Genomic DNA, 13,827 nt, shown 5'->3' on the forward strand with positions numbered 1-13,827 from the left:
AAACTCTCAGTATTCCAGAGTGAGTTTTACTTGGAGGGGCGGGGGGGAAATGCTTCTGAAGTTCTTGTAGCAACTTTGTCAATCTTAAGCTGCATGGAGCATCAGACTTCAGCATGGGAGACTCTTAGGAGACTCCTATCTCTTAGGAGACTCATGTTGATCAAGACACACAGGCAAGCAAACGACAGATGCATGGGATGGATATAAGCAGCAAGCTGTGACTTTATTTAATACTGGTGAGGGGTGCTATGTGCCCATGCTGTACTTGTACCTGGAATTTAACTGGTTCCAGTGTGGGGTTTCAGAGCTACCACTATATAACCAGTAACTCAAAGTAGACACTCCTTGGCCTACTCTTAGGATTCAACAGTGAGTTGAGTTCTTTCTCCTTCCCCACTCTATGTGGGAAGGGAAAGGTTATTAAGAGGGAACCTCAGTCTGGGAAGACTTCAGGTCTTCTCTGCTCTTAACACACACAGTCCACCAGCAGAATCCCAGGTCTCCTATACCTCTGGGAACTGGCCCTTCTAGCCTTTATTTGCAGGGGACACCAGCCACAACTTGTGATAAGCTAAATGGTCTTAACTTTGCTAATGTTAAACTTTCAAGTCTGATTGTTTTCAATCCAACAGTCCCTACATGATGCTGCAAGGAACACAAAAAACCCTACCAGATCTTTGCCAGTTTGGCCTCAATGGGGAAAAATTCCTTTTCTGTCACAAAACAGGCAGTTGCTCAAACCTTCGGCATCTTAAAAACACTGTTCTTAACTCTCTCCTCTACCATTCTTTAGAATCATGAACTCCTCATTTCATGATCACTTTCGCCCAAGCTGCCTTCCACTTTCAAATTCTCAACCAGTTCCTCCCTATTTGTCAAAATCAAATCTAGTTATCCATGAACTTTTATTTATAAAAGGAGAGAGGAGAGAGAACAGCAAAATAAAGACAATGGATTTCAAGGCGGCAGACTTTAGCAAACTCAAGGAGTTGGTAGGTAAGGTCCCATGGGAAGCAAGTCTAATGGGAAAAACAATAGAAGACAGTTGGCAGTTTTTCAAAAAGAGACATTAAGGGCACAAGAGCAAACTATCCCACTGCATAGGAAAGATAGGGAGTATGGCAAGAGACCATCCTGGCTTATCCAACAGATCTTCAATGATCGGAAAAAAAGAGTCCTACAAAATACCTACAAAAAGTGGAAACTAGGTCAAATTACAAAGTATTAATATAAACAAATAACACAAGTTCAGAGGGGTCTGAGTGTTCAAACTGAAAGTTTCCTTCACACAAGACTAGCTGTACAAAAGCTTTCATGAGCTCTAAAGTGTGAGTTTTAAGGTTTTTTGCTCTAGTAAGTGTTGCAAAATTTCATTCACCAAACCTGGAACTCTAGCAAAATCAGTAAAGTAAAAGTAAAAAAAGGGAAGTATTAACATTATCCTCATACATCTTAAAATGTACCTTAAAATTTCTAATACATAATTATACTTAATTACTGGGGATAGACTTCCCATTTAGTTACCAGGTTCACACATTCAAAGTAAAAATGGTTCTGATCTGGAAGGAATAGTTAACCTCATGGCTGCCAGCGGCATACCATAATACCACAAATTGGGAATATGCCTTTATAAGAGACCAGGTAACTTTTTCTATCCCTCTGCCTATTTCCACCCCTTCAAAAAGCCTAATTCATGATATGAACAATTTAAATTAATTCAACGCTTCTGCTACAGAATAATTTCCACCCCAACAAAGAGGCATATGAACTAAAATAATAAGTCAGCAAGTCAAGGCCAAACACCTTGATATTACAGTCAGGGTATTTAATCCTCTCCCCTCCTCCACATGCATTGCACAACTTACTGCAAGGTTCCCTTGGTAAATTTCAAATAAAGATGAATAGAGAGACATGGTCCAGCCATCCTCCCACACTTTTCAGCTAAAATAGTGTAAGGCCTGCTGTCATAGAAGTGAAATTTCTTACTAAATTTTAAAAACACAGATTTGACTTAAGCCGTTGATTATGGAAAGCAAGAAACCTGATACTATGTGGCTGAAGGCTAGTAGCTAGGCATGTAAAAAAAGAATGCATAGACCTTTCACTGCTTCAGACACTGGAGTCTCTAACCAAAGTACTGATTTAATTTCATGACTGCTCTGCACAGATAGTTGACATTACTAAATGCTACTCCCATATCATCTTGTTAAATTTGAACCCAGACTCAGCATATCAGTATACTAACCCAGACTAACTGGAGTCAAGAGAAATATTTTGGGAGTTGTTTTTAAATGAGTCACAATACCCCCACTATAATTAGATTTACTATATAATTAACAAATTATTACAGAATAAATCTATTATATTTTTTAAAAAGACTGCTATGATACATGTATTACTGTCTAAAGTTTTTCTTCTAACAGGTTGCTGAATTACTACAAAGTCAACTCAATCTGCTCTTTTTGCTTATTTTGGTAAATTTTACAGAACTGTTTGTAAAAGCTCATTTTGTAAAAGGTCAAGGGTCAATTGAGGAGAGGGGGTCTCTGTGCATATTGTCTTACACAAAGGATCTGAAACTCATTAACTGCTGCAAATCATATTTAGTGTCCAGTTTTCAAAAGGCAGCCATCATTCTGTTTTGCATGCACAAATGCAGGTAATTCGCATGTGCATGAAAAGTGTGTTCACAACAGTGAGCACGATTTGAAAGACAATTCAGCCCCTTTGAAATTTAGCTGCCCAGGATCATGTTTCTAGGTTTTAACCATGAAACTTAATACCCACTGCTAGAAAAGGGGGGAAAACAAAACAAAAAACACCACACCAACCAAAGCCAAAACCCACACACTTCAGTAACAGACATACACTACCTGCTACACAGTGCTTCAAAGGTTGCCAGAATCATAGGAGGGGTTAATCCAGGAACATGTCTGCCAAGAAACTCAATTTCAAATTATTTTCTTTAGAAGACTGAAGTTTGCCTGGAATTTTTACTCAAGCATTTGTTTTCATAGACTGGGCTTCTAATTTGAATTTGCAACAATTTAATTTGCTTTACATTTTTAGACAAGCACAACAGCTGTAAGTCGAAAACCATAAGAAGCACTTTAAAGCACTATGATTAAACAGTTTTTCATCTTCTTAATGGACTTTCTATAATGAGCAGGTTCAGACTACTTGGGTTTTCTACATATTAGGGAATACTTCACAACCACAATACCACTGCAATTTAAGTAAGAATTTGCTTACTGATTTACAGTTTTCCAGGACAATCTAGTACAGCCTTTTTTCCAAAAGTACATACTCCAAAGAGTACACACTGATAACTTATGATCCACTGCGATGATTTTTCTGTCAAAGTTTAAAATTCAGACCAATATTTTAAGGGTTTTTTTGTTGTTTTTAAAATAAAAAAGGCACTGAGACAGTGATTTTAATAAAGAAAATAAAACAAACCCTAGTCAGGCAATACTTTCACTGAAAGAACTAAAATCTGCAGGATAGGACTTCGAGGTAATACTACAGCAACTCTCCAGATTAGTGTTAACTGCAGATCACTTGCAACTCCCCTTTCATTTGTATCAGCAAGGTGGTAAAATAGTAGAAAATGTCACTTCACTAAGGCTAGTGGGTGTGTACTTAAAACTATAATAATGTTTGTAAAAATGCCTAGTTGTTACATTGCTGTCCATTTTTATTCATAATTAAGAGCACTATGCGAGTCTGAAATTTTGCAAGAATTTCAGAATGACTTTCAAGAACAAAGGATCATTTAAACAAGTTTATAAACCTACTTTTCTTGTGGCTTTGACTGTCATTATTAACAAATATAAATTGCATCACTAGTTAACACAAGAGGGACAAATTTCTCAAGTTTAGTTCAAAAGGAGTTTTATTACTCAAAAAAGTTAAGACTACTAAACTCAAGAACTAATTTGAACAGCAATGTTGTTGGAAAAGATATTAAGTTACAGTGTAAAGCTTGGGCTGAACTAGTAGCTAGAATAAAAAGACGAGGAAACGCTTAAAATTCCTGTGGCTCAGGGTGTATACAGATACAAATGGTATTTTACAGTTGCTCTACTCAAAAGCTACTTATAATTAAATTCTCTACACAGCAAGTTACGGCAAAAACATTAAGAAAACGTATATAAAGTAAATCAAAGATTATAAAGTAACCTATTCATTCCTAGGCATTTTAAAATCTAGATATTTCAGCAAAAAATAATTCTGTTGTGGATTATGCTATACAGTTGAAGTTTTAGCTCAAATTTGATTTTAAGTCGAGGAGAAATTCAATAGCTAGACTACATAATAAGGCAAACCATTTATCTGCATCTAAATGAATTAGTTATGATTTTGAATTAATATTTGAAATTCAGGTGCTTGACTGAGAATTTTGACCAAAAAGGACACTAGACTCTAGGAAAGACCAAATGAAATTTTAAAAAAATGTTCTCTATCACATCCCCGCCCCCATTTATAATACATAATTTACTGAAACATTTTTGCAATACTGAATAAACATAATTGTAACATTTATAAATGTCTTGAATTTATGCTTTGATCACAGGCTATCATTCTACTACTTCAGATCCACTGGCAAAGAAAGATTTATAGTGTTAGTTTTTCCTCAAAGGAAAAAAACAACTCACCTTGTGGGGCCTCCACAAAGTACTACTTGATTCCCTTTTGCAGATACTGACATTTTTTGGAAAGCCACTAGTTTTTCCTTCATTTCCAGGTGTGAACTGTATGTGCAACTGGGATGTCTCTGCCTTAGGACACTTGTATTTAAGACTGGATAAACAGCAAGAAACTTTTTGACAAGATCCTTCTAATGAAACACTTCTTTGCAGAATATGGTGGGTTGTCCTCATTTGTGTATTTGGTCTTTCTAATTCGTTTATAAGAATCTGATACTCACAATGTTTTTTTGACGGTAAACATGCAGATGTGCTGCGTATCAGTTTTAAATTAGGGTACTTTGCATCAGAGTACAAACTTAATTCCTTTTCTGATAACTCTGGACTGTAGCAACCATTAACCGTTTCATCCCTTGATGCAGATTCTCTTTGCTGAGTGAAATGAACTGAAATACAAGGGAAGCTGTTGGATGTTTTTTCACAAGTTGTCTGCTCAGCGCTACTTGCAGCCTGATTTTTGTCCTGTAATGAACTATTCAAGTAAAGTGGTCTAATGTCTCTAGTTTCACCAGGAGAGCAAATGGTTTTAGATAGTCGAAGTCCATTGACTGCTGTTGAAAGGAACCCTTTAGAAGAAGTTGTTTGATCTTCATTTTGTGCCAGTTCAGTAGGAGAAATAACAAACTGATGTGATGTTTGATAAGATCCCCTGTTTGGTAGAGGATCCAAGCATGTTGGAGAAGTTGGTGGGGTAGTGGAAGGACTCCTAGGAAAGATTACCAATGATGAAAAACGTCGTAGTGGAATTTTAGTTTTCCTCCTCATTGGCAATTTCACTTGTTCCAAACCATCTTGATCAAAAGTAGTATTTTTACTTCTACATAAAGCTTCCTGATATATATTGTTCCTATAGGAATTACATTTGTTTGCTGTGCTTCTATACGAAGAAGTACTATATACAATACTGCTACAGATATCATCACCACTGGAAAGAGTGCAACTACTACTGTCACTGATTATACTGTTGCTGTATGAGCCTCCATCACTAGTGATACTTGCACACGATTCATAGTCACTGCCAGTGCTACTAAAGGATCCACTGTTATTCGCTGCAATACCACCAAGATTGCCAGTGCACATGGCAGCATTGCTCAAATGGCTGCTACTGTTTAGCATATTAGATCTGTAATCAGCCATATTCCTGTTACAAGCATTTCCTTCATTACCAACACTGATGAAAGTGTCTTCACTAGCAACTACTGTATCAGATTGAAAACATTCACTATACCTTCTAGACTGCAGGGAAATCTGCAGTGAGGTGCTCTTTTTGTTGTTCTTTTGCAATGAAGAAACAGTTGAATGCTGCTGTTGATTAATTATTTCCTGCATTACCGTTGGAAAGACAGCTTGCCTGGGAGTCACCTTAATTTGTATAATATCAGATGCAGAATTCTGAGAAGGTCTTTGGAAATACACATGAATGTTACCATCCAAACCATCTCCAGAGATTTCTGATAATGGATCAGTGTTGCTCCTTCGGGCTGCAAAATGCAATCTTAACCGTCGTGCCATTTGTTCTCATTTGCACACATGTTAGCGAGTAAGAACCATAAAGCTCCTTTTGCAGAAAGGCTAGAGGCAGCTGCACAGAGTTGAGATCCAGTTCAAACACATCAGAAAAGTAAGATCCCATGAAAGCCGCAGCCTTTGTCTCAATTTCAACAAGATACTAACTAGCATATAACAAAAAGCACCTCCTAAAATAAGTCAGCCAATCCTTGAATTGCGGTTTCTTTGATTGTTTGTAGTCAGAATGCATTTACTTACAAAGCACTTGATTTCCAACGACCGTCAAGCTTAACTCAGCTACAGCACAGACACACACTGCCAACCTTGTTTCAATGTTACCTTCTGTAATTTGCATAAATAAAATCCAAGAATATTCTAGCTCTTCGAGTTTAAAACAGCAATTCTTGCTGCAGCTACACTAGCTGAACCAATGTGTCTGTGCTTTCTGCAGCAGTGTATGACTACTAATATTTTTACCCATAGGTTTAGAATTACAGGAAGTTGGTAGGAATGAAGTCCCATATAACTGAGTATCAAATCTAGGATTGAATTTCCAAATAGTAACCCATGCAAGTAAACTGGTGAGGTCTGAAGTTATGAAAAAGCCAATGAACTAAGCCATTTCATACTAATAAAAGGTTAAAAAAATTAGGAGTTATTTTGGGAGTCCTATGAAAGCTATTGGGCAATCACACTTAAATGCTGACACTTAACATGGATTAGCATTCTGTGGAATCCTATAGCGCCATATTACTTTGATTTTCATTTTGAGTGAGATGTAATTGAGTTAAATAAAGCCAGAAAATTTCTTCTTTTGTCACTCAAGGTTTCAGCCTAGCATAGAGGTTCTTTCCTAATGAATCTATTTTAGCCTTTTTCTGGTTAAAGGTGCACTGTTAGATTTTTTGCACTTTTACAACTTTTTACATTTCAAACTTAAGTGCTTAAATTGTTGGCCAGTAGTCCATGTTCTGGACTAGTATCTGGTTATTTATGAATTATAGATGCAGAATACTAAGTGTTCAACCATGCTTTTGGCATGCAATCTTTAGGTCTATACAGGTACAGATTAAAGAAATTTACCCAGTGTCTTTCTAGAGATGTACAGTATAGGTTGCATATTTAAAATGACTGCATAATCTATGGAATACAATTTACAGATGAAGACTACTCAAAAGCCAGATTGTATAAAATACTGTATGCAGACTGTATAGTAATATCATGCATTCACAGTTAACTATAGTAACAAGAATATATTACAATTGCACCTCCTTTGTAAAGTGCTTTGAGATCCATTGATGAAAAACATTATGGAAACACAATTAGACTAATCCAGGTAAAAATATACTGGTAACTTTTCCCAAAAATGTAAGACTAAAATGACAGAACTTCTCTGGATGTTTGCCACATTGACAGAAAAGGCCCTTTGCTGACACCTAGTGGGATTTCTGGAAAAAGGTAGTCTCGCTGTGAAGTGTCAGTAGTAGTAAACCTTTGGCTATGAATGTACTTTTAAACTACAGAAACTAACATACTAACATGGAGTGAATTATTGCTGCCGGTAAAGCTCAAACAGGGGAGAACACTAGACCATTTATCCTTTCATAGGTCATACTCTTGGATAGTTTGTGCTCGATATTTACATGACCCTTGCTATATTTTTGGTTAGTGTGCACTAAAACTAACAGTTTTACCTTCTCTCCAAATAAGAGCCAGGACCAAGTTTACAGTACTTTTTGTTTGCAAGCAAGCAACAAGTTTGTTTTTTAATACTACGCTAGGCTTCATTTAACCTCATTACCCAAATTTTGTGGTTAGAAATGCATCAACATCATAAAATAATTTAGTCACAAAAAGACTAATAAGTAAAACAGTTCAGCTATTTCACCAAGTATCACTAATCAAAGTTACACTTGGAGAAACAACTGTTGGACTCCAAAAAGAGCCTTTTTGGTCACAGGTTCAGAAAGTTATATAGAACCATTAAGCAATATATTTTCTTTGAGTTTCTAGTTTTGGTAGAAAAGAAAATTGTTTTTTTTTTAACTAGAACCAAAGTGACTTTATAATTTAATAGTCTGACTTGATTAATTTAGTCCAAAGGACAACAAAATTAAACGTATCATGTTACCCAAGTTTGCTATAGAAAGTTACTACCTGATAAAAAAAAACTTAGTAATAGCAAGAAAGCAGAATTATTCACTACAAAGATAATTTTAAGCATTATTTCTCCTTCTTTACTATGAGCTATGTTAAACAAGAGATAAGCAGTCAGAGCTTTAGCAAGGAAGTAGTAGTTCTGGATTTAAGTTAAGTGTGTCCTTTCACACTAGATGTTAAGTTTCTTGAATCATGACCTTACCTGGTAATTTGTGATAATGAAATGACTTCTGATCCACTATGGCCTGGTTGACCACAGAATGATATGAGGTTTTTTTAATGCACAATTCTGGATTATTGAGATGAGGAAAGAGTTGGCAAGATACAGCAACAATCCCATTCAAATATCATCTCAACAATTTTTCACAACAGTGATGACTATGGTTCAGTGGTACTTTCCTTGCTGTATAGCTGTGTATACCATGTACAGAGCACACTAATTCTCCCACATCAAATTCTTCTACCAGGAAGTAGTAGTCTTTACCAGCCAGTATCCAGATTGTGAACAAGAATTGCAGTAGCAAGACTTCTCATATAGTTTAACATTTATCCAGTTATGGATAGCAAAAACAGTAGTGTCTGGCCACCTGTAGGTATCTTAGCTAGTCTCTATCAGTCCACTCAGCTACAGAAGAATCCTACTAGTGGGTACAATTGGACCTGACACAGAATCTTGTCTTCTAGCAATGATTTGAAGACCTAAGCCATATTTACTTCTTCATATCTCCTAAGACTGCTCCACTTCATGAGCATTTCTACCATGCTTTCTTTCTAAGATCACAATGAGGAAGTTCACAAGGTAAGAGGTTGTAGCAGCCTGAACTGCCATTCTTGTGATGAAGAATTCCCATAGTCTGGTGCTGGCAGAGAATTGTGTCTTTTCTGTAAGAAATATTAGACTCCTATGCAGACGAAGGTGCATACTGAAAAATAATCTATGAAACTTGTTGCCAGTGTAACCCAGGTCTGCTTGGTGTGGCGCTCTGTTCCCCTCTAGTGGCATCTAGTCCATCTAGAGATTGATGAGTCTGCTACAGCTTTAGCCAATAGCCATGTGGCTTTTAGCTCATGTAGTAGAGACCTATACACTAAGCTTCAGAGATCCCAGGTTTAATCCTGCCAGTTGACAACTGGGATCTATCAGCGTTACAAGCGGGGTCTCATCCAGGATATCATCCGGGAAGTCTCTGAAGTGTGGGACATGCTTCCTGAGTTAGGGGAAGTATGTAACCCATGCAAGCCTGGTGTGGTACTCTGTCCCCCTCTAGTGGCACCTAGACCATCTAGAGCAGTGGTTTTCAAACTTTTTGTATTGGGAACCCCTTTCACACAGCAAGCCTCTGAGTGTGACCCCCCTTATAAATTAAAAATGGGAGAGAGAATGTAATTTAATGGCCACTTGGGGCTGCCAGCCCCACGGAGTTGACAGCTTGCAACCTCCATGTAACTACCTTGCGACCCCCTGAGGTGTCATGAGCCCAAGTTTGAGAATCCCTGATCTAGAGATTGATGAGTTTGTTACAGCCTTAGCTAATAACTATGTGGCTTTTAGCTCATGTGGTAGGGGCTCATGCACTAAGCTTCAAAAGCCCGAGATTTGATCCCATCCGCCAACAGCCAGGGTCTGTCAGCATTACCCCAGCAGCAGTTGAGAGAATATGTACGTGTTCAGCAATAGTCTCATATTTATCAAGTGTGAGAGAAGGCACTGTGATCCAGAAAAGGCAACACTGTTATTTGAACTACACTGTAGATTGAGTAATAAGATATTGTGTTTAGTTTTAAGCATGGATTTGTCAAGAACAAATTGTGTCAAACAAACCTGATAGATTTCTTTGACAGAGTAACAAGCCTTGTGGATGGGGGCAGGGAGGAAAAGTGGCAGATGTGGTATATCTTGACTTTAGTAAGGCTTTGATACTGTCTCGTGTGACCTTCTCATAAACTAGGGAAATACAACCTAGATAGAGCTACTGTAAGGTGGGTGCATAACTGGTTGGAAAGCCATTCCCAGAAAGTAGTTATCAGTGGTTCATAATCATGCCAGAAGGCATATCAAGTGGGGTCCCGCTGGGATCAGTTCTGGTTCTGTTCAATGTCTTCATCAATGATTTAGATCATGGCACAGAGTACACTTATCAAATTTGCAGACAATCCCGATCTGTTAGGGGATGCAAGTGCTTTGGAGGATATGATTAAAATTCAAAATAATTTGGACAAATTGGAGAAATGGTCTGAAGTAAATAGGATGAAATTCAAAAGGACAAATGCAAAGTACTCTACTTAGGAAGGAACAATCAGCTGCACACATACAAAATGGGAAATGACAACCTACGAAGGAGTACTGCAAAAAGGGATGTATCACAAGCGATACATAAAGTTAACACCGTTGCAAAAAAAGCAAACATTCTGGGATGTATTAGCAGGAGTGTTGTAAACAAAGACACGAGAAGTAATTCTTCTGCTCTATTCCACACTGATTAGACCTCAACTGGAATATTGTGTCCAATTCTGGGCACCACATTTCAGGAAAGACATGGTCAAATGGGAGAAAGTCCAGAGAAGAGCAACAAAAATGACAAAGTCTAGAAAACATGACCTATGAGGGAAGATTCTAAAAATTGGGTTTGTTTAGTCTGGGGAAGAGAAGACAGAGGGGACAGGATAACAGTTTTCAAGTACATAAAAGGTTGTCACAAGGACGAGGGAGATAAATTGTTCTCGTTAATCTCTGAAGATAGGACAAGAAGCAATGGGCTTAAATTGCAGCAAGGGAGGTTTCCTAAACTTCCTAATAGTCAGGGTGGTTAAGCACTGGAATAAATTGCCTAGGGAGGCTGTGGAATCTTGGTCACTGGAGATTTAAGACCTGTCAGGGATGGTCTAGATAATACTTAGTCCTGCCATGAGTGCAGGGGCCTGGACTAGATGACCTCTCGAAGTCCGTTCCAGTCATATGGTTTTTTTCTCCACTTCATTAATGTCAAAAGTTCACACTCTGCCCATCTTTATATCATGATTTTTACTTTCATACTGTTTCCTTCCCTTTAAATACTTTCATTAGGGTAAAGTTTTCACAAGTGCTTCAGTGATTTAGACTCCTAAGTAACTTTTGAAAATGGGATACAGGTGCTTTTAGAAATTGTACCCCTAGATAACAGCCAAATCCTAGTGCCTTTTGAGCACTCCTACTATAGTTTGAATGAAAGCTGAAGCACAAGGCATGAAGTGTCATTTTATGGGATTCATTTGCCAATCTGCTGAAAGAGTTGATGCTCTTGATGGCCAGTCTCCAAGAAGGTAGATAAAAAAAACAAACAAACAGTATTTAATAGAACATTACAGAAATATTTAACTAAAATTAGCAAACATCAAATTTAGAGTTCTAAAAATAAATTTGTTTCAAGTTATAACTTGTTTTATAACCTCAAATTTAAGCCTTAAAATTTGCTTAAATTAATACAATTTAAAAAAATATGCTGCATCAGAGTTAAAGGGTGCTTCTTTTTAAAATATATACAAAATTGGGGAAACCCTCTATCTTTTGATATCAATTCAAACTTTCAGTTTTGGTGTTGCAGAAAAGATTTTGCCATAATTATTTTTAGTTTCAATTTACATAGTAGGTACAGAGAGAATATTTCCTTTCATTTGTACTAGTTCATTCAAAGTTAAGAAACTGATTGAGAGTTGAAAAAGCAGGAAAGCTTGTTTTCTTCTGCCTACATATATATGACTTAAAACCAGGTGGGAGAGGATAAGCTCTACAACTTCTAAGAACTTGAAGGACATGGGGCCAGATTTTCAAATATATTTAGGCACCTCAAGATGCAGATAGGTGCTTCTGAATATCTCACTAGGCACTTACAAAGGCTAGATGCCTATGTGCATCTTGAGGTGCCTAAGTACCTTAGAAAATCTGGCCCAAGGTGACCAGAAAAAGTTAATTCATTAACTACAGTTAATACGTTGTTTAATAAGTCCATTTTGTAAATGTAAGATTTTGATAATTTTTCTTCTCTTCTGTATCCAGTATAATTATTATAATGTTTTAAAAAACCACCAATTTTTAAATGCTTTTTCTATACATTTTTAACTGAATTCCAGTTTTCATCCAATCATAGGTTGGCACAAATCCAGAGTAAAAAGCCATCTAGTAAAGAAATATAATTTACCTTTTCAGCAAAAACATTAAAATTAAGAATTCAAATAAGTGTATGTTAAAGTTTATTTCATAAATAAATGTGTATAGATCTAGTGTATCCTCCTAGCTAGCACCAACTTTAGTTAGAAGGCTATAATATTTAGTTTCGTCAACATATTTAATCATACCAAAGAATGGGAATGAACCTTCTAGGTAAGGTATAACTGCAAAATAAGTTTAAAAATCAATGTTTCCTTCTTGCTGATTTAAATTATGATAAAAATTGCGGTTTTAATCACTGATTTAAATCAATCCACACTGATCTCGGAGAAACCTTTATCTTTACTACAGGGATTTTGGCAGTGGTAAAACAAGTATTAGATCATTTAAGAGAGAGAGTTACCATAACCAAAATTAAATTTCTACAACATTTACAACCACTCAAACGATAAAGGTAATTAAAACAGGTGAAAGACTAATCCATGAAAACGTTATGAACAAGCGGATACTATCTCTAAGACACTGGATTCCAAAATTTGTAATTTTGTACTCAATTAGAGAAAGTAGTGACTTCAAAACAAGAAAAGATGAGCTGTCAGATTTAGCCTTAAATTTGACGTTTATCAAAATTAATTTCTTCTTACAGAGCTGCCTTTTTAATACATGTCCATCTAAACTTGATTTCATGCTTGTCTTCAAGAACTGAAATATTCTAATATACAATTACCTACCAAACGGTTTTCATCAAATACTTCAAAAAGAAGCCTGTGCTGCTGAGGATTAACCTAGGAAAGAGGAAAAGATTAACACAGTTATTAGTTAGTCAAGGTATTTGGAAAGCTGTAGTATTTGTTTTTGCTAAGCAAATATTCTAAGCTTAAACAGGAAGTGGTAGAAAGGTCACAAATCTGGCACTATAAGGACAATTCCTTATAAAATGTTTAATTATTTCTAAATTAATTTGAACTTTTAATATGATTAGTATCAACACTGACTCAAACCTTGTGCACTTTATAGATTCACAGAATTTAAAACCAGAAGGGAGCCTTAGACAACATAATCTGACCTCCTGTATTTTACAGGCCAAAATATATAACTTATTCTTGTATTGAGCCCAATAACTTGCGTTTCACTAAGAATATCCTCCAGAAAGACATCCAGTCTTGATTTGATGACAAGGAATCAAACACTGCCCTTAGCAGTTTGTTCCAAACGTTACTATTCATCACGGTTAAAAATTGTGCCTAATTTCATTTTGTCTAGCTTCAGCCACGCATTGGTTCTTGATACCTCTTTATTGTGTTT

At 36.5% G+C, this 13,827-nt stretch overlaps 1 protein-coding gene across 2 annotated transcripts in view; it reads right to left on the reverse strand.

Annotated features, from left to right (window-relative positions):
* NEDD4 (NEDD4 E3 ubiquitin protein ligase) overlaps positions 1 to 13,827 on the reverse strand; it is a 102,739-nt gene that overhangs the window by 55,545 nt on the left and 33,367 nt on the right. Inside the window, exon 1 of one of the 2 annotated variants that reach the window (XM_044979694.1) lies at positions 4,710 to 6,221. In XM_044979694.1, coding sequence (XP_044835629.1) covers positions 4,710 to 6,221 — 1,512 coding nt within the window. Of the gene's footprint in view, positions 1 to 4,709; positions 6,222 to 13,253; positions 13,308 to 13,827 lie in introns of those variants that run through there. The other variant, XM_044979695.1, reaches the window with a different exon arrangement.

Source organism: Mauremys mutica, chromosome 11 (genome assembly GCF_020497125.1).
Source record: "Mauremys mutica isolate MM-2020 ecotype Southern chromosome 11, ASM2049712v1, whole genome shotgun sequence".
Taxonomy (NCBI): Eukaryota; Metazoa; Chordata; order Testudines; family Geoemydidae; genus Mauremys; species Mauremys mutica.